Source organism: Arvicola amphibius, chromosome 4 (genome assembly GCF_903992535.2).
Source record: "Arvicola amphibius chromosome 4, mArvAmp1.2, whole genome shotgun sequence".
Classification (NCBI taxonomy): Eukaryota; Metazoa; Chordata; class Mammalia; order Rodentia; family Cricetidae; genus Arvicola; species Arvicola amphibius.
Genome location: NC_052050.1, coordinates 46,027,731 through 46,049,907, shown reverse-complemented (window position 1 = coordinate 46,049,907; position 22,177 = coordinate 46,027,731). Strand labels below are relative to the sequence as shown.

Sequence of the window (22,177 nt, the reverse complement as noted above, 5' to 3'; positions counted from 1 at the left end):
TTCAAATATTATCGCTACTGGTTATGTATCAGACTCAAAACAAAAAATGAGGAGGATGAAATATAAACTATTTCTCAAGCCCCCTAAACTTTAAGCCACAGCTGGAATTCTCCATCAACACTCTCCAAAACTACAGCTATACAAACGACTTAAGCTTGGGCTGGGTAAAGTATTTTCTTTGCCTACATCAATTCTTCCACAAGACATTCTCAGGATGAAGTGCTCTTCTAAGGCAGAGTTTTAATGCCTTAAAAAGCTAGATACGGTGTGGGGATTTTAACAAGCTCTCCTGTCTTGAGTGCTTTGGGAATAACGATGGAACGCCAACAAAAAGCCCATTGTTCCCACCATGCTTTGTCAGAGCCCAGTGAATACACCAGAAGATGTGACCAGCTCAGAGACTCCAGAGTGAGAGAGTACATTCTACCCCCACATCAGCTGCCCACAGCTCAAGCCTAGGAGCAAAAGATGTTCTCAATACATTCCTTCAGCATGCAGCTGCTAAAGCCTTGTTGTACCTTGCTCGGGGGGGGGGGGGGGGGAATCAAGGTCAGCACGCAGCACTTACATTCAAATTGCTTTTTCTGACTCTCTAGGTTCATCAGGGGATTATGGGTTTGTCAATTGAAGGGCTTTCAGGCCACCATCTCAGAAGGCATAATGGCTCCAAGAAATACAGGAACCACTCAACTCAACAGCAAAGGCTCGGCAGAAGCTCACATGTTGATGGAAACCAGCTCTTCTCAAAGCCTGAGCACAAGTAACCGCTTAGCTGAGGTCCACAAAACCTACCATCCACGAAGCTTATAGGCCTCTGGGATGTCAGGATTCATAATGACAGTGCTAGATGACAGGACAGAGAGGCTTCGTCCGCCAAAGTCAGAAACCCGGGCTCCTTTGATAGCCATCACAGGCTGTCTAGAGCCATCAAACTTGTCAGCCTGCAAAGCAAATGCACAGAGCATCACTGGCAGGAAGAAGGTACAGGATATTTCTATGGAGAGCAGTCAGTAGCAGAATGAGTACTGTCAATGTATTATATAAGACAGACCTTACACTCAAGAATCTGTCCAGACTTCCAGGAAACCAATCTATCACAACCTTCCCTGAGGAAGAGTAAGGGACATTCTCCACTATGGGAAGCTGAAGTAACTGATCATCTCACACAAGTAAAGGATTTCAAGGAAGTGCTAGACAGCACAACTCTGTCCCTCTGGAGCTAAGTTCTCACAGTTCACAAGGACGAGCACCCACGGACTCTGTCAGTGCAAGGACTCACGTCTTCTCCCCACAGAGTTGTAGTCACCACTTTCCCTGACATGTCCATCAAATAGATATTTCTCTTAGCCACTTCTCTGTTGTTAGACTTCACTGTGATTTTAGTTGAATCTTCGTAGCTCTTGCAGATCCCAATTATGTCTGAAACAGAACAATTTGTGAGAGCACAGATCAAAGCCCCCTTTAAAACATAACCAAGGGATGCATGGCAAGCGTGTTAGTTATGCACCACCCCAAACACTGAGCACATAATCACTACTCTTTGCCTTCAACCCTGGACGGACCTACAAGTGAGTCTTTAGACTTGCTCTCTAGGTCACCAATCCCTGTGAAATCAAACTGAACTGTGGGTAAGTTACGGTCATCTTCACAGAGAAGGACAGAAGTCTCATTATTGAAGGTCATCTCATAGTCATTTTTAACAGCTGAGAACTGCTTGTTAGCGATCTTCAGAGTGCCTTTTGAGAAATAATACACCTGCAAAAGAGGCCAAGTCAAGGAATGCAATCAGTTCAGCAGAGCCTTTCTCACAATACAACCTGCCAACTGTGCTCATGGTACTTACTGGTCAGCTCCTCAGCTCTGACGATGCGCTCTTACCTTGTTCACTTCAATAAGGGGAAAGAACTTGTCCACCTGTTCATTGAAAGCAGTCGCTCTGATTTCACCCTGCAGAAGCAAGCGAGGGCACATTAGAACTGTGCTGCAGGACACTCACTCAGAGCAGCAAGACCCGGCCATTTTGGCACTGAAGTAACATCTGTGGAGCAGCATTACACGTGCAAGGAGACCCCAGAGGGCTGCAGACATTCCAGAAACCTGCATTTACAGCCACCCTTTCAAGCTATCAATTCTGATAAAACAAGAGAAGTTCAACTAGCTGAGGTATATGACTAGCAACCAAAGTTAAAAATGTAAAGAGGCTGGTAAGGTAGTCTGGTAGACAAAGGCACTTGTCTACCTGGCCAACCCAGTTAATCCTTGGAACTCATGTAAAGGTGGAAGATCACCTAGTCATTCTCTAGTCTTTACACATGTATGTGCATGCACACATAGTAAAGTGATTTTCAAAATGTTACCCGAAAGTTTTTTGTTTGTTTGTTTTCAAGACAGGGTTTCTCTGTGTCGCTTTGTTGCCTATCCTGGAACTAGCTTTTGTAGACCAGGCTGACCTTGAACTCACAGAGATCCGCGGGCCTCTTCTTCCAAAGTGCTGGGATTAAAGGTGTGCACCACCACCGCCTGGCTATCTAAAACATTTTTAAAAGAGTTTAATATTCTAGTAATGGAAACAAAAAGTTCTGGGTCCTGAATGACAGGCTCAAAGCCCACGGGAAAGCGTGCTGAACCCCGATGATTCAGCAGCCCTCCTCACGCCTGCAACCTGAACGACGGGTTACTTCACAGTCAGGAGCTGTTGCCAAAAATGTTCCATCAAGTTGCCTGAGATTTGATTTCACTGTTACTTTTCTGTCAGGCAGTATGTTACAGATGGGTAAGAAACCTAACTAAATGGCTGAAATCCTACCCACACAAGCTGCAGGAAATTAGTTCCCAACACCAAATCTGTTAAGATATTTGCATGTACACAACAAGAGGAAGAGGAGGGGGCGAAGCTTCAAACTTCTGATCTTACCAGTATCATTTTGTTTATTTTATATGTACTGGTGTTTGGCTGGCATGTATAAATGTGCATCACGTGAATGCTTGATGCCTAAAGTGATGTTAGGCACACAGCTGGACCCCAGAAACTGGAGTTACAGATGGTTATGAAGACACCCTGTGGGTGCTGGGAACTGAACCCAGGTCCTCTGGAAGAGCATCTCTCCAGCCCCTGCATTTTCCTTTAAGTAAAGCATAATGAGTATATATGGTCAGAAACCATCCCCACAAAGGAGTTAAAGCTGAACAGCCACTGTCTGCCTTCTGTTGGAGGCAAATGCCCCGCTCTTTAGCAGGCATCACGTCCCAGGACTTCAGCTGAGCCCCCAGCAATGTAATTAGAGCGCTGCAGTCTCTCCAACGTGTGAGGCCATTAGCAGTGTACTGACTTTAGGAGTACTTCATCCGGTGTTTAGTCCATACCGAGACAGCATCAAAAGTCTACAAAAGCCCAGTGCTGGCGGTGCACGCCTTTAATCCCAGCATTTGGGAAGCAGAGGCACGCAGATCTCTGAGTTTGAGGCCAACCTGGGCTATAGGGCTAGTTCCAGGACAGCCAGGGCCACACAGAGAAATCCTGCTTCAAAAACAAAACAGAACAAAACAAACAACAACAACAAAAACTACCATAGACAGAAAGCTCCAGTGACAACCATATTTCTTTCTTGCTAATGAGCTGAGCCCGAGTCTTGGAGGCCAGTGTCTTCCCACATGGTCTACTCACAGTTTCATCCACAAGTTCCATAGAGAAGAGCTTCCCTTCCCCTCGGGAATTGCTCCAGGTACGGATCTGACTTTTGTTGGTGACACGGGCACAGATAGTCCACCTAAAAACCAAAAAGATGACATTAGTGTGTGTAGTCTTTCTTACTTGGAATAAAGATAAGCAAAAATCATCTTCTTGTGGCCTTCTCTTATGCAGAATGTATCTGTCAATGCTAGCTGTATTTAATCCAGCTAATTAAAACCCCAAGATGACATACAGGTTTGACAGTTTACAGAATAAGCAAACAGTAAAATATACCAGGTAGTTTAACACTAACTCATTCTCCTGTCAAATAAGTAAATTTATAAACCCTCTCCCTTCCTCAAAAAACATCACCAAGGCAACAATATCCCCTTAATGAAGGGTTCCAAGGAAAAAAAATGTAGTTATACCAGCAATTATATTTTGCTACAATTTTCAGTTACAGGAACTGACACAATCACTATCAAATGTCTGCCTCATTTCTAATGCATGCCAAATATAAATACAAGTCTACAAAGCATGGCATTCACAGGCCACCAAAAGAAAGCACCAAAAGTGGTATGACCCTGGAAAGAGGCCATTCTTTAAAAAAAGGAGTCCCTGAGTCTGGAGCTTTAGCCTGGTGCCCATCCTGAAAACAGACCCTGAAAATACTGATCTCCTCAGTTAGAATTCTACAGGGGAAATTGTCTCCCTACTTTACCAGGGATAAACAAGGACATATCTTAAAAGAATTCTGGAGAAAAAAAGGCCCACTAATGTTCAATGCTTTAATTAACTTTTTTTTCTTTTTTCTTTTTTTTTTTTTTTTTTTTTTTTTCGAGACAGGGTTTCTCTGTAGCTTTGGAGCCTGTCCTGGAACTAGCTCTTGTAGACCAGGCTGGTCTCGAACTCACAGAGATCCGCCTGCCTCTGCCTCCCGAGTGCTGGGATTAAAGGCGTGCGCCACCGCAGCCCGGCTTTAATTAACTTTTAATGGAAAAAAGTAATAGCAAAGGAATCCAGGTTTGGGGCATATTAATATGGTTAATATAAATAGGACAGATTACCTTAGCCAAATTAAAGAATAGTAACAAACTTTGGACTAAAATCCATCTATTTATAAAAGATGAAATGTGAATTAGCACAAATTATATATAAATATGTATAATTCTATTCCTAAAACTACCAAATGATTCCTTAATCCATAAATAATTTGAACCTCAAAATTTTCAAAAATGACAAAATCTCCATAGGCTATGGCAGAAATGTATTTTTGCCATTTTTTTAAAAATTTTATTTGAATGTTTATCTTTTTTTAAAAGAATTTATTATGTAATATCTGCCTGAATGCCAAGAGGGCACCAGACCTCATTACAGATGGTTGTGAGCCACCATGTGGTTGCTGGGAATTGAACTCAGGACCTTTGGAAGAGCAGGCAATGCTCTTAACCGCTGAGCCATCTCTCCAGCCCCAGCCATATTTTTTTTTAAAAAAGTGTTAAAGGTTGTCATAATTTGTATTCTTTAGCTCAGAAAAGATAAGAAAGACATTCTTTGTGGTGGTGATGCAGAAGTTCACATGTAAGTCACACAGGAGTGCATGGCAAATTCCTAGACCAATTTGGTAACGGGTCCCACCCTTGTCCTATGTGACAACTCACTTGGATTGGTAAGGGGTGAGGCTGGCGATGGGTACCACTTTGGACTGTGTCCCTCCTGAAGGCTGCAGCAGGCCAGTTCCAGCAGGTTTTCCAAATGGCTTTGAGGCACCATAAGCCTTAGCCACAGTGGAACCTGTATAAACACACCACAAAAGGGCAATCATTTCACTTTTATTTATTGAGATGTGTGTGAGTGCATGCTCACAAGTGCACATGCACGTTATGTGGAGGATAGATAATAATTTAAAAAAAATTTTGTTTTGGAAGACAGGGTTGTTTTCCTGACAGGATTTCTCTGTGTAGCTTTGGAGCCTGTCCTGGCACTCATCCTGTAGACCAGGCTGGCCTTGAACTCACAGAGTTCCACCTGTCTCTGCCTCCTGAGTGCTGGGATTACCACTGCAGCAAAATTCAACTTTTTTGAGACAGGTTCCCTTTGCTGTCTTTCCTCTGTATGTGCCAGGTTAGCAGCCCACAAGCTTTCAGGGATTGTCTTGTATCCACCTCTGATCTTCTGAGGGTGCTGTCATTAGAGAGGCTCCAGGATTTAAATTCAGATCTTTATGTTTGCGAAGCAAATGTTTCTACTCACTAAGTCATCTCCCCTGCCAGACACCATTATTTTATTTAAGTTAAAATTAATTCTCATTATGGCCATGCCACAGGAGAAGCTAAGGAGCCAGTAAAGAACATCCATCACCAGTGTGTCATCTCGACACTGTCAAAGGGCAGGGAAGTCTAGGATGAAATCTGCAGGGCTGTGTTCAGTTGGGAACAGAGACTAAGAAGGCAGATTTGCTCAAGATGCAAATGGGTAGTGTAGTACTATGACCTCCTTGCCTCCCTTTTCCAAGCTACACAGCTGTTCCTTGTGCAGCAAGAGCACAACCAGCGTCTAGTGACAAATGAATCCTTCCTATGTACACTATTATCTAGAAAACGTCAATGTGTGCCATGTGGGTGGGTGCCTGCTGAGGCATCAGATCCCCTAGAGGTGGAGCTGGAGTTACAGGCAGTTGTGAGCTGCCTGACATGGGTGCTGGGAATCAAACTCAGGTCTTCTAGAATAGCTATATATGCTCTTAATTGTTGAGCCATCTCATCTCTTCCATACACACCCCTCAAGCTCCTTGAGGCAGGGTTTCACTAGGCAGTCTTGGTTGGCCCAAGTGTTGAACTGAAGATTACCACTATGCCTGGCCCTTTAAAAAGATTTATTTTTTTTTTTATAGTCAGGTATGATGTTAACACCTTTAGCCTCAGCCCTTGTGAGGCAGAGGCAAATGGTTATTTACGTTCGAGGCCAGTCTGGTCCAACAGAAAGAGTTCCAGGATAGGCAGGGATACACAGAGGAATCCTGTCTCAAAAACCAACCAAACAAAAAATGATTTTAGCCGGGCGGTGGTGGCGCACGCCTTTAATCCCAGCACTCGGGAGGCAGAGGCAGGCGGATCTCTGTGAGTTCGAGACCAGCCTGGTCTACAAGAGCTAGTTCCAGGACAGGCTCCAAAGTCACAGAGAAACCCTGTCTCGAAAAAACAAAACAAAACAAAACAAAAAAAATGATTTTAAAAAGTATTATTATTATGTATGCATGTGTGTCTGATGGACTTATGGGGATGTGGCTATGGGGGGCAGAGGACAACTCTGTGGAGTTCATTCTTTCCTTCCACTGTGGGCTCAATAAGGGCCACCAGGCACTTTCACCAGCCGAGCTATATGCTCCGGGAGTCAGAGTGACAATGTTCCTGAAGATGACACAAGGAAACACACACAGCAAAAGAACATGTACCTGTGTGTACATACACACAATTTTAGGCCTAGTGATGTAGCTCAGCAGGAGAGCACTTGTCAAGCACCAGCAAGGTACTTGGTTCAATAGGTGTGGGGGGGACCATTCCCCACAAATTTATTAAAGATACAAAAGCATCCATTAATTTATTTAATATTTTTATACCAGGGAGCCACCTGACAGACACATCTAGTCTATTTTCTATTACCTCACAGTTTAGGGAACATTAATTGATCATCAAAAAAAAAATAAAATAAAATAAACTTGAATATAAGGCAAAGCAATGCAAATGAATAGGCAAGTCCATGGAGGGAGGGAGAGAAGTGGTGCACTGTTTGAGTTTCAGCCAAGTAGGGGCCTTTTAATCACTTATCATTTCAGAGAATTTATTCCACCACCTCCTCCAGCCATTTGCAGTGTCAGAGCTGAGTATAAGCGTAACTTATGGAGATGGGGAGGTGAGAGATTTACACTGTTACAGGGATGGGCTAAAAACAATGAAGACCGATGGGGAAATTTGTATGTCCTGAAAGTCTCATGGAATCTTATCGACATCTTAATTCAGCTTTTCTTAGGAACTTGCATTTAAAAAAGAAAAGAGCGACCAGAGAGATGGCTCAGCAGATCCAAGTATCTGTCACCAACCCTGGAAACCTAGGTTCAATCCCCAGGACATGCAACTGACTCCAGCTATGTGTCTTCCGGTCTCTACCTGCACACCGTGGCATGCACAGGAAAAATAAATAAATAAATTTTGAATATAATTAAAATATAAAGAGTTGAAAAAGGAGAAGGCATTATGACATGGTAATAAAACCCAGTAAAAACAAAACTCTAAAAGTAAATTTAGCCATCTTCTACAGGTCACAAGGGTGGCATCCCAGACAACAAGGTTCCTAAAACAAGGGTCAGAAAGTACACAAAATGACCCCATCAAGACCTGCTACAGAGAAAGCTAGAAGAGAGAAAAAAATAGAAGCCAAAAGGAACAATTCTGTCTCAAGGGAAATGATAAATTCCTATGAAAGCCTCAAACAGGAAATTTGGAGACAAGCAGGATGTAACAAGTGGCTAGGCGGTCGTAAAAAGGTGGAAATTTAATTGGAATTATTTGTTGCAATCTACCATGAATGGAAGTTTTTGTCTGCTTGTTTGGTTTTTATTTTCCAGAGAGAATCTTATGCAACCCAGGCTGGCCTTGAACTTGCTAGCAGCAGAGAATGACCTTGCCTTTAACTGCTGGCCTAGGTTACTGTGCCTGAACCGTGAAGAGAATTTTGAAAACTGTTCAGTCCCAGAGTAAATTTTATATTATTTATATATTTGCTTGTTTATTGGTTCAAGACACGGTTTCTCTGTGTAGCCTTGGCTGGCCTCAAACTCACAGAGATCTGCCTGCCTCTGCCTCCTTGGTGCTGGAATTCAAGGTGTGTGCCACTGCCGCCTACCCCCAAGTAAATTTTAATACATTATTTTGATTTTGGCCCATCCCTTCTGATACTCTTGAGTAACACCTTACCCATTCCCAAGCTTCCATTCTGTGGCTGGGGCTTGCTGGCTGGTGGTGTGGTTGCTGAGGCTGGGGAAGGAACAACTTGCTGCTGCCCATGGCCTGGAAATTAAAAGAAAGGCTGCTTCAGTGGAAACCCAGTCAAGAGATTTCAATGTGAGTAATAAACACCCTAGGAAACCCCACTCCTGAACGCAGCGCCTTAGACCGCTCGGCCATCCTGACATCCAGAAACCCCACTCCTTTAGCTGTGAGAGGATCAGAATACACACCCGGGCGCCCAGCTGCACACCGTGCATTTGCAAAGGGCTTGCTTTGCTTGTCTTGTGCACAGTAAAGTTGTTTCCATTACCTTTCAACTATTCAGAATTGACAGCTTTCAGTTTTAATGAGGTTCTCCCTAAATAAAGCCTTGCCCATTTCTCCTGCAGTAAAGTCACTGGGCTGAATCTGTGATGCCACCACTATTTCCATAGCAACAAACTGATGTCATCAACAGGACAGTGTGTTCATGGTAGGCTCCATCAGAAGAGAAAGCTAGGTGGTAAGGAAACCTAAAAGCAGTTCAATTGTCCCTCAAGTGCTTCAGCTTCAAAGGAAAAGGAGACGCAGAAAGGATTCTACCCTTTCCCCCAGACAAAGCAACCTTATTTTGCAACTGACAGCTGGTGGGAAATACGAGCTCAAAGACTTTCAGGTACCATGACGTGCTAGTGAACTGTCACAGCAGGGAGAGATGAGAGGAGTTCAGAAGCAGTCGTGTCAAGGCAACAGAGAGATAAAAAGGAGGGGAAATGAACATGTCTCTCAAGCAGAAAATAAGAAGCGCCAAACCGTGAGAGTATGAGTTTGCCCCTTCGCCCTTTATACAAATGTTTATGAAGCTGAAGAACGTTAAAATTGTAAACTGCATACCCAGATGTTTTAAAATAACAAACTAATGGACTTGGATTTCATCTCTATGATTGGCTCTGAAGGCCAAAGTCAGCCTCATTTGGGCTGTTCACCCAGAGTGCCTGCAGCTTACAAGGGCAGCTAAAAAATACATCCCAGAGTGTTCTAAAATATTAAAAATGACGAGCACAAGTGGGAAATCTCCTCCTGCCACTGTGTGTATGCATGCCTTCTCCAACTGCCGAGCTCAGACTTTTGCAGGGCTTCCCAAGGTCCTAACTCACCAGGCACGCCACACACCCATTTAGTTCATGTTTGCCAAAATTAGTTTTAAGTGGCACAAGGAAATGAGATGGGATTGTGCCATTAGAGACAAACACATTTAACATAAAGTTTAAAAGACTAAATAGAACTGATTGTGCTTTAGTTCTTCCTACGGCAAGAAAAACTGAGATGCACAGGCAAAGGGCACAGGCTACCGACAAGGAAGCTCGCGCTTACAGTTTGGCCTTCCATTATCCTTGAATCTAGAGTCCTAAGGCGTGAGCGTGGGAAAACTGTGACAATGCATCTTGTGACAAACAGCTAACAGGTTTTAATTTTTTAAAATTAATTGCATTTTGGAGACGGGGGTCTCTGCGTAGTCCTGGATATCCTGGAACTAACAATTTAGACCAGCAGATCTGCTTCTGCCTCCTGAGTGCAAGGTTTAAAGGTTTCCGCCGCCACCACCACCAAGCCCAGTTTTAAGGTTTTAAGCAAAGCCTTTTAAAATCAGCAAGGAAAAGATAAGTTGCTCGGCAAACACCACTCAAGGAAAATGGTTAGAAAAGTGTATGTTTATCTGCATCATAAGATGCACTTTTAAAAGTGACCTCCTATCCTCCACTTAAATTCTCTCCTTTAAAAATATTTGTGTATGTGTGGGGCTTATGGATATGTTCATACCTGTATGTCCTCAGAGGACATCTTGAGGGAGTCAGTCCTAGGGATGGAACAAAGGCCATCAGGCTTGGGACCAATGCCTTCACCTCCCGAGCCATTTCAGGGGCCACTCCTTTTCTACAGTCTCTAAATCATCTAAAGTAGGGAGCTCCAGTTCTCAGAGCCATGCTTGCTGCTGCGTACCTGACTGAACTGGACACGGTCACTGGACACACATTCAATTTCTATAAAAAGATAACTGAGAACCGAGGACTGACTCAGTTGGTAGACTGAGCGTAAAGACCCCTGTTTAATCCCTAGAAGGGGCTGTTGGAGAAGTGAAGTCGGACTGGAGAGGCAGAGACAGGGAGATCCCCAGAGCTCATTAGTCAGCTAGCCCAACTGATGAACCAGGTTCAGTGAGAAAGCCTGTCTCAGAAATAGGACGGGGAGTGACCGAGACGACACCTGACATGGACCGTAGCTTCCCCACACGTGTAGAGACAAAGATAACTGCCACTCAGAACTGTGCGATGCTCAAAGTCCGAGACAGAAGGTACAACTGAGGAACCAGAGACTGGCAGAAGCGGGAAACAGAGTTCTGGATGCATCTGCAGCTTCACTTAGGGAAGATTAAACAACACAACTGATTTAAGGTCACTGTGCTGTGCATGTAAGATGGTAAACATGCAGTGGTACCCACTTGTAGCCACAGCTACTCAGGAGGCTGGAGCTCAAGGCCAGCACAGGTAACATAGATAGTCCTCCACCTCAAAGTTAAACAGTAAGTGTATACTTTATTACAATTTAAAAAACATACAACAATGTACCTATTCTAACATGTATATTTTTCATTTTTATATCAGTTACAATTTTAGCCGAACATAATACAACAATAGTATCAGACTCACTGAAGTTTACTACATAACTAACAAGTCTCCAGCTGATAACTCAACTGATAGAGCACCTGCCTAGCATGCACTAGGTCCTGGTGGTGCATGGCCCATAATCCCAGCACACAGCGGTAGAAGTAGGTGGGACAGAAATTCAAGGCACTCCTTCTCAGATACACGAGACAACAGTAACAACTATTATTACAAGGACCAAGGGCTAAGTGCATTTCCCAGTAACTGCTAGCACTATGATGGAGACAGTTCTGCACCCTTTAACGTGGTGGAGGAGAGGGAAGCTAGTATTACTCAGCTCTCTCTCTGGTTAAGTTCATGTACCACACCATCATGTGCTTAATTTGTAAACAACCAATCCTGACAATAACTCTAATTATATAGAACATTAGAACGTAAGATGTGGTAATTAGGAAAAGCTACTAATCCACTTAATACAGTAGTAACCTTTATCTCTTACAATTCTGGTACAAGAGACAGCCCTGAACCAAATGATGGCAAGGATTCCAGAGCATTCTAAATAGCAACAATTGCCCTTCAATTAGCGCACTGTAACGCAGCAGCTGCCAGTCCATAGCTAAGGAAAAATCTTTCTAGAAGCAAAAATGATTCTGCAAAGCAATAATGTAGGCTCCATTTATAATAACCTGTCTTGTGCCACCTGCAAATCAAGTCATTCCAGTAGGCTAGATCAACATAGTAATTCTTCAGCTCTCTAGCTCTGGCTGGCTACACACAGGAGGGAAGCAGGGACTGAGAGCAGAGCCCCGCCCCTCGGGCAGCCTGTGCTCCTATCGACACTTTTATTCTCCATTATGGCAAGTGAACTGTGGGCAGAGAAAAATTTGCAAACAAACCCATCAACTTCCCAAGCCAAGCGCTTCTTTGACAATAACTAACTAACTAAATAAATAAGAATAAACAGCCTGCCATGTTGTCGCACACCTTTAATCTCGGCAGAGGCAGGCAGATCTCTGTGAGTTCAAGGCCAGCCTGGTCTATATAGGTCCAGGACAGCCAGCTACATGGTGAGATTGTCTCAACCCCCAAACCAATGAAAACAAACAAAAAAAGAATAAATAGAGGATCAATACAGTATTTCTAAGCTTCTAATGACAGAAAAGGGACATGATCAGGCTGAATATAATTCCAATACAAACAGTAAACTAAGTATTGTATGATACATTTAAGTTTGAGCAAGCTATTATCACCAGCAGTGAAGACATAAAGGATTTGCATACAAACACACATTGACAAAAATGCAGTCGTAAGTATTACTTAAAAAAAACCCACCATTCCTACAGTATATGCAGCATGGACTGTGTTTGCAGTCTTATTTTGCACACTTTGAATCATCTGTCTTTGCTCGGTATGGCAGTAGTAGTAAAAGTTATATTTTGCATTTCAATGCATTCTGGAATTCCTACTGGTCTGGGCTGGGTTTGTTCACTAACTAATGATCACCTGACCTGTAAGAGGTCCTGGATTAGGTTCCAGAGGACAGAAGTCTGACTTTAGTTCTCGGTCTACTCAGAAGCTATTGCACACTGTACTGTAATAGTCTCTCCAACCATGACATTTCCATGGTGGCTCAAGTAACAATGACATTCAATAGTAAATAATCCTCGATAGCAATCTTCTCATGCCTCTGTACTGTAAGTGATGTGGAAGACAGGGAATGGCCAGTTAAGTTGGAGAGAGAGAGACAAAGGGATTTTCCCTATAGCTCTATGGTTCTGACCCCAAAACAAAATCATCTTTTTGTCTTTCATTTATTACAAAGATTTGTCCCTGAAATACAAGTGTCTGAGGAAACCATCTAGTTGAATAAATCAAAACGGTAGATAACCAGTAGGTTCTGCCCTACCCCTAGACTATTTTTTGAGATAGTCTTATATAGCCCAGGCTATCCTGGAACTCATTAAGATAAGGATGACTTTAAATGGATTCCCTGGTTTCTACCCCAGAGTGCTGGGATTACAGGAACAAGCCACCAAGTCCATCCCTTCATTCTCATGTTTCTCTGGTTTTAGTTATTTTGAGACCAGTTTCAAGTTTATAGCAATCCTGTCTTAGCTTCCAGTGTGCTGAGGTATAGGTGTGAGCCACAACAGGTCTCTAAAGTCCTAAATTATTAATAATAATAGTAGTAATGAAGTTTTTAAAAAAGATACATTTTATTTGTTCATTATGGGTAGATGCGTGCACCTGCATGTGGGTAACACATTAATGTAGGTCCTCACAGAAGCCCAGAGGCTTCAGGTTCCCTGGAGCTGGAGTTATATTGTGAGCCACCCAGTGTGGGTGCTGGGAACTGAATTCCTAATTGCTAAACCTTTCTCTAACCCAGTAATAAAAGTTTTATTCAGATGATAGGTGCAATGGCTTGTGTTTATAATCTCAGAAGGCTGAGACAAGAGGTTCAAGTTTGAGGTCAGTATGGGCTACATATTAAGTGTCAGGCCAGCCAGAGCTACACAATAAGACACGGTCTCAAAAACAAACATGGGGCTGGAGAGACGGCTCAAAGGTTAAGAGCACTGCCTGCTCTTCCAGAGGTCCTGAGTTCAATTCTCAGCAACCATATGGTGGTCACAACCACCTATAAGCAGATCTGGTGCCCATTTCTGTCATGCAGGCATATATGCAGAGAACACTGTATACATAATAAATAAATACATAAATACATAAATCTTATAGCATACATGAGGTCAGAGAGATGCCCCAGTGGTTAAGAGCACTGATTGCTTTTCCAGAGGACCCGGGTTTGATTCCAAACATCCAAATGGCAGCTTGGAACTCCAGTTCCAGGGGGAATCCAATGCCCTCTTCTGGTCTCCACAGGCACCAAGTATGCAAGCAGGCAAAACATTCATGTGCACTGGGGTTTTCACTTCTGTGAAGAGACACTGTGGCCACAGCAACTCTTATAAAGAAGACATTTAACTGGGGTGCTTGCTTACAGTTTCAGAGGTTCAGTCCATTATTGTCATGATGGGGAGCATAGTGGTGTGTAGGCAGACATGGTGCTGGAGCTGAGGGTGCTATACCTTGCAGACCTCAGGAAGTTGACTGCGATACTCGCTAGCCTCTGCCTCCCCAGTTCTGGGATCAAAGGTGTGCACCACCACCACCCAACTCTAAACTTTCCTTTAGTTCTTTTCAAAAATTGCAAACTTGCTGGGCGGTGGTGGCGCACACCTTTAATCCCAGCACTCGGGAGGCAGAGGCAGGCGGATCTCTGTGAGTTCGAGACCAGCCTGGTCTACAAGAGCTAGCTCCAGGACAGGCTCTAAAGCTGCAGAGAAACCCTGTCTTGAAAAACAAACCCCCCCCCCCCAAAAACCCAAAACAACAACAACAACAAAAAATTGGAAACTTACCTGGATGGGATCTTTCTCTAAGATCACCACTCCATTTATTTAATTTCTTAATCCATTTATCTCCTTGAACACAGAGTTTAGATCTATTCTACTTCCTGGTGCTCTTGTTCTCCTCAAAATTTACTTTTTGTAATTTACCCTGCTCAGCTTGCTCCTTTTCATTATAAATCTTCATTACAGTTATCACTAATATCCACATGACAGAATCTATATTGGGCTATTTTGAGATTTCTTCTGCCAACACAATTAATCCAACTCTTTGCTTTGAGTCTCAGGCAGACTCTTTGGACAAGGGCAAAGGTAGCCACTTTCTTCACCAAAATACCACAGGATACTAAAATTCTCTGAAACCTCTTGAGTGAGCTCCCGACAGTTCAAATAACTCTTAGCACCTCTGTATTCCATGCTCCTACTAATATGGCCCATTAAGCTGTGCTTAAAGCATTCTACTGCTCTCATAACCCAAAGTACCTAAGTCCAAATTCCTCCAAACAAACACATGGTACAACCTATCACAGCAGTACCCCAGGCCCTCGTGCCAACTTCTGTCTTAGGTAGGATTTCTATTGCTGTGAAGAGACACCATGACCATGGCAACTCTTATAAAGAACACATTTAATTGGGGTGCTCGGTCACAATTTCAGAAGTTCAGCCCATTACCATCAGTTGGGGAGCATGGTGGCACACACATATGTGATGCTGGAGCTGAGAGTGCTATCTCTTGGAGGCAACAGGAAGTCAACTGAGACACTCAGCAGTATCTTGAAACCTCAAAGCCCACCCCCACAGTGACACACTTCCTCCAACAAGGCCATACCCACTCCAAAAAAGCCTCATCCTCTAATAGTGTCACTTCCTATGAGATTATCAGGGCCAATTACATTCAATTTACCGCATGCACTTAAAACAATAAATATAACAAACAGAAGAACTATCACACAGCAAAATATCATAAGCAAGTCACAAAGAATCTACAACTCAGATTCAGAGAGTTGCACTTACATATTTAGGAGTATGTGTAAGGTGTGTGTAGGCTATGAATTTGAGAGTGAATGATAGGAGAGACATGGGAGGGATGAGGCAATGGGAATAGAAAAATCACACACACACACACACACACACACGCACGCGCGCGCGCGCGCCTACAATTCATATCTGAACCAAAGAACAACACTCCCTACTTTTAAAAGAAAGCTTGGAAATTGAGAAGAAGAAGACAAACACAGAAGAAAAAGGGCCAACTACAAAAAACATCTAGCTCAGAGGGCAAAAAACAAAAGCAAAGGAGCTCTTGAACATTTAAAAGGATTGGCCTCAGTCAGAACACAGACTAAAGCCTGCACCACACTGCTCTTAACCTCACAAATCCTTTTCTTTCTTCCTGTTTTGTTTTTTTCCATGTGGGGCACAAGAGGAACATTTGCATTTGGTTAACTGATGTGTATAGTTCCTGAAGGACAAAGAAGCCCTAAAATGTGTTATCTATAAAGGGCAGCAGTGAGCAGAGTATAATTCTCACTACACAACTCTGAAGTTTTGATTTCAAAGTCATGCATCTCTACTAAAATAATTAAAACAAACATTAATGCTTGTTAAAGAAATGGGGCTGGCTGGGTGGTGGTGGTGGTGCACACCTTTAATTCCAGCACTCGGGGAGGCAGAGGCAGGCGGATCTCTGTGAGTTTGTGGCCAGCCTGGTCTACAAGAACTAGTCCCAGGACAGGCTCCAAAGCTATAGAGAAACCCTGTCTCAAAAAACAAAAGCAAGCAACAAACAAAACAAAAACAAAACAAACAAGAAAAGGAAAGAAATAGGGCTGGAGAGATGGTTCAGTGGTTAGGAGCATAGCACCCATACGCAGGCTTGCCAACGCCCTCTTCTGACCTCTGAAAGCACTGAATGCACAGGGCATGCTTATATACAGGCAAGCAAAACACTCACACACAGAAAAAATGTAAAAGACACAGATATATGATCATCTTAAGTTTCTTTTCTTTTCTTTTTTTCTTCAAGACAGGGTTTCTCTGTGTGTAGCCCTGGCTGTCCTGGAACTCAGAGATCCAGCTGCCTCTGCCTCCCAGAATGCTAGAATTAAAGGTGTGTGCCACTAATGCCCAACTTAATATTTATCTTTTTGTACTTTTAGTTTTTCATTAAAATTTCAATTTTTAAGAACTATACAGTTGGGCTGGAGAGATGGTTCAGAGCTTAAAAGCTCTGGCTATTCTTCCAGAGGTCCTGTGTTCAATTCCCAGCAGTCACATGGTGGCTCACAACTATCTATAATGAGATCTGGTGCCCTGTTCTATCATGTAGGCATACATACAGTGAGAACACTATTCATAATAAATAAATACATCTTAAAAAACTATAGTTTTATGAGCAAACATGATAGCCAAACATACCAATATGAAATATAATGAATATATGAAACATATATACATATGAAAATATATGAAAGATAATATCTAACATATATGTAAAATTCTGCAATATTCATTCACATAATTTATGTAGTTAAACATAAGTTTTATAATAACAAAAAACTTTGAAATAAAGACTTCTGGATATATAAGAAATCTGCTCAGCAAGGCGGTGGTGGCGCATGCCTTTAATCCCAGCACTCGGGAGGCAGAGGCAGGCGGCTCTCAGAGTTCGAGGCCAGCCTGGTCTACAAGAGCTAGTTCCAGGACAGGCTCTAGAAACTACGGGGAAACCCTGTCTCGAAAAAACAAAAACAAACAAACAAACAAAAAAGAAATCCGCTCAGGAAATCCCCAATAATAATTTTCATTTTTGCTTGTGTGTCCCTCCAAATTTGTACTACCACTTCCTGACTACTACTTGAGACAGGGTTTTTCTCTGAACATGGGGCTCCTGTTCCTTGGCTAGGCTGCAACAAAAGCAGAGGTATCCCAGCAATCCTTCTGCCTCACCTTTCTTGGAGCCAATGTTATAAGTGTGTGTAGGTACCAGGCCTGTTACATGGCCACTGGAATTAGAACTCTGGTCTTCATGAGCTTTTAACTGCTAAGCCATCTTTCTGGCCCCCTAATTTGCATTTCTTGAAGCAACAGATTGTCAGAGTACAAAAAATGAGTATCAGTGGCATACTCAGCCACAAACGGAACATCTCTAAACATAAACAGACAGACAGACACAGACACACAGACACACACACAGACACACACACAGCGGCGGTCAGGGAGGACCTCTGGACAGGACAAGACCCCTGCTCTCCTAGCAGCTGTGGTTGCCTACATAAAACAATGAGGCCAAATTTTTGCACATAAACAAATATAAAAGAAAACTTGAAGCAGAAATTATCAAATTGGACAACAAAAGCAAGACATACTGCACACTGCTTAAAAAATTCAAATGTGCTAACCATATAAATACATTAAAAATAAGACTATGGGAAAAGGCATCCAAGATAGTGCTGACTTAGAGAACTTGTGAGGTGGTCTGGTTACGTGACAATCGAGGCAGATAAAGAAAGGCACTTCATGGACAATTCATCAAAAGAACAGTTATTCTAACTGGCCATACACTTCAGAATAGGGCTTCAAAATATAGGAGCGAGGCTAACAGAACTTCAAGAGAAACATAAACCTACAATTACAGTCGGAGAGGCTAGAATTCCTCTATCAATTGACATAGCAAGCAAACAAAAAGTCAGGAAGAATCTTGAGTACTTGAATTACACTAATTGGCCCTCCCATTTGTGAAACACTATACAACTACATACACTCTCTTCAAGTGAAGACAGTTTACCAAAAGGTATCATAATCCAAGGCACAAAAATAAAACTCTAACAGAATTTAATAGAATTTGAAACACACATCTGTTGTTTATCATAAGGGAAAAGTTATCAGTAGCAGAAAAGATCTTTAGAAAATCTCACACTGTATTAGCACTGTTGTATGAGCCAAACACAACGGCATAGCGGTGGCTGAGGCAGCAGGCTGAAGCCTGGGGAAGCCGCTGGGTCAAAACATCACTAGTGGATTCAACTTAACATTTAAGGAGGAAATATCAGGGACCCTACATGAACCTAAAAAATACAAAATGAATATTCTCCAGATCACCCTGTGTGGTCAGGATTACTCAGACACCAAAATCAAACTGACAAAAGAAACCATAGATTAAAATGACTCAAGAGGCGGCTGGAGTGGGCTCAGTGGCTAAGCACATGGACTACTCTTGCTCCCAGCTAAACTCTGCCCATAACTCACCAGAGAACCAGTTTGCCCTCCAGGCACAGACACACACAAACATGAACAAAAATAATAAAAATAAATCTTAAAAAAGATGCAAAAAATACTAAACAAAATCAAATCAGTTAGACTCAGCAAAGCAAATCCAAGTCTATGAAAATAACCCACCCCAAATCCAGACTATCCCAGACATTCCAGGTTGCTTTGGCATCTGAAAATCAACCACTGTAATCCACTATATTAGCTGACTGAAACAGAAAAGGCATTTGATAAAATTCACCATTCATTCCTAACAAAAATGTCAGCAAACAAGAAAAAGAAGTAGAATTTCCTCAACCTGAAAAAAGAATCTACTGGCCAGGCATAGTGGCTCACACTGTAACCCAAGCACCCCACGCAGAGACTGGACTGGGTAAGAAGCACCCAAACTCCTAATAATCTGTGAAATTCCATCCCTGGATCCCACAATAGGACAGGAGAGTTGTCCTCTGACCTCCACACATATGCTGCGTAGATGCACACACACACACACACACACACACACACTAAAAGATTTAAATTCACAATTAAATTTCTAGCCTGAAAAATCACTATGAAGTCAACATAGACTACTAAACTCTTCTGACTCAAACCTGGTGGTGGTGGCGCTCCCCTTTAATCCCAGCACTCTGGAGGCAGAGGCATACGAATCTCTGAGTTCAAGGCCAGTCTGGTCTACAGAGTGAGAATCCCAAGATAGCCAGATATGTAAAGAAAACCTGTCTCGGAAAATTAAAAGAACAAACCTTTTTCTGACTCAGCCTCCAGAGTGTTGGGATCACAATCATGAACCACCTTACCCAGCTCTAAGGATAATGGAACAAGGACAAGGGTTGCCTGGGAAGAACGCAACAAGACCACCAAAGCTGGGTGATTCTGGTCTAGGCTGGCCTCAAGCGTGCACAAAAATGAATAATTTTGCCATCAAGAGATAAATGTTGCTATCAACCAATATGTGGGAGGCAGAGGCAGGGGCATGAGGTCTCACAGGATTTGAGGCCAGCTTTGGAAGCACTGGGAGCCAGGTGTAGTGGAATGTTGTCTGTAGTTCTACCACCCAGGAGGCTGAAACAGAGGCACCGAGTTCAAAGCCAGCAAGTGCCACTAAATAAACACGTAAATTTCAAAACAAAAACAAACCAATAACCAAACCCCATAAATCTGCTTATGATAAATACTAAGAAGGCACTTCTTGGGGCTGGGGAATTGCTCAGTGCAGTAGAGAACCTGCCATTCAAGCACTGAGCACCCTTGTTCAGATCCCTGGGGCTTCCAGGTTAGGCAGGAGTCCCCCTCTTTAGAAATAAGGTAACAAGCAGTAGAGGAAGACACTGATTTTTGTCTCTAGCATCCATGTACACACATGCACAAATACACACATGTTCACAAACCACACACAGAATGCACCTGGCTTTCTCCCTCACACTACAGCTATCATATAAATCCTGCATTATTGGAATATTCTAGGTTCTTATTTCAGTCAACTCTTAACACAGAATGACCATTACATTCTTTCTTAAACTTCTCCCTTTTATTTATATATAATTTCTTCAGCATTAAAAAAGTAAAATAAGCTGGGCACATGCCTTTAATCCCAGCACTTGCAGAACAGAGGCAGCTGGATCTCTGTGAGTTCGAGGCCAGCTTGGTCTACAGAGCTGGTCCAGGAGAACCAAGACTACTCAGAGAAACCCTGTCTTAAAAATAAACAACCAGCAACAAAAAACAGGACAGAATAAGCTGGTCTCTACCCCTTCTCCTGATTCACCATTTTATTAAGACTACTAAATCACAAAGCAGTGTTCTAGATCTACAAAGCTGTATCCAACTGAGGGCTACAACCTATAAGAAAGATTTTACCTTCATTATAGGGCACTGGGTTCCCAATTTTTACTCCAACTGCTTCAGCTGATTTCACAACTTCCACATCCATCAAAATAACTACTCTCCTACAAAGACAAACAGACACAAGTTAGAAAAAAGAACTCTGGAGCTTTGAGAAGAACTAGATTTTAATGATTGTCTGGCTAAACTGTGTCCTTTATCAATCTTTTCTCACTCTTGAATAACTTGAGAAGTGTTAATTCCTATGTAAATACTTCATTCACTAGTTACCCACACCAATTTTTTTTGGAATGACTATATGGTATTTATTTATTTCTTATCTAGTTCCTTAATTAAAACAGTACACCTTTCTATGTGCTTTCCATCTTCATGGAGACACTGATATAAGAATTCAGATTATTAAATACAAAATCCTACAGCACAAAAAGATGACCTGTCTTCAGAACCATTACTTTTCCCAGAGAATACTTGCTATGCAAGCACGAGGGCCTGAGTTTGATCCCGAATACCCAGATAAACAGTCAGATAAGCCGGGCCGCAGTGGTGCACACCTTTAATCCCAGCACTTGGAAGGCAGAGGCAGGTGGATCTCTGAGTTCGAGCCCAGCCTGGTCTACAAGTGCTGGGTCCAGGACAGGTTCCAAAGCTACAGAGAGAAACCCTGTCTCGGAAAAAACAAGACAAAACAAATTAGCCAGTCAGATGTGGTAGCACATGCTTATAATTCCAGTGATGGACAGTCAGCCTAGCATAACCAGCAAGTTCTAGGCTAGTATACCTATCTCAAAAAGAAAAGTAGATGATACCGAAGGAACGATACCTCTGCTTCCACAGGTACACGCACAAGCACTTACACACATGCATGAACACACACACACACACACACACACACACACACACACACACACACACACACACCACATTTCTTTTTTTTTTTTTTTTTTGTTTTTCGAGACAGGGTTTCTCTGTAGCTTTGGAGCCTGTCCTGGAACTAGCTCTTGTAGACCAGGCTGGTCTCGAACTCACAGAGATCCGCCTGCCTCTGCCTCCCGAGTGCTGGGATTAAAGGCGTGCGCCGCCACCACCCGGCTCCCACATTTCTTTTTAAAGTGTTCATGTGGCTTTATGGTCTGGCTCTGCTATGCTACCACCCTCCAGCTAATCTCGTCTCAGCAATTCAAGTGTGTTGCCCTCTAGCCCAGCTGTTTTCTTTCAGTTCCTGGCAGAAGCTATGCTTCCTCCTGCCACAAAGTCTACACATGGTCCTCCAACTGCATTTTTTTTTCTCATTCTGTTTCATCTAATATGCACTTTTTAGTTCTTATCTCAAACTTG

The 22,177-nt window shown here is 42.7% G+C and overlaps 1 protein-coding gene across 1 annotated transcript in view; it reads right to left on the bottom strand.

Annotated features, from left to right (window-relative positions):
- Rpa1 (replication protein A1) overlaps positions 1-22,177 on the bottom strand; it is a 54,686-nt gene that overhangs the window by 13,017 nt on the left and 19,492 nt on the right. The window contains exons 5-12 of the mRNA XM_038327499.1: positions 20,858-20,946; positions 8,644-8,736; positions 5,332-5,464; positions 3,665-3,767; positions 1,879-1,947; positions 1,563-1,755; positions 1,280-1,419; positions 793-941 (exon numbers count right to left, since the gene is read on the bottom strand). Coding sequence (XP_038183427.1) covers positions 793-941; positions 1,280-1,419; positions 1,563-1,755; positions 1,879-1,947; positions 3,665-3,767; positions 5,332-5,464; positions 8,644-8,736; positions 20,858-20,946 — 969 coding nt within the window. The remainder of the gene's footprint in view (positions 1-792; positions 942-1,279; positions 1,420-1,562; positions 1,756-1,878; positions 1,948-3,664; positions 3,768-5,331; positions 5,465-8,643; positions 8,737-20,857; positions 20,947-22,177) is intronic.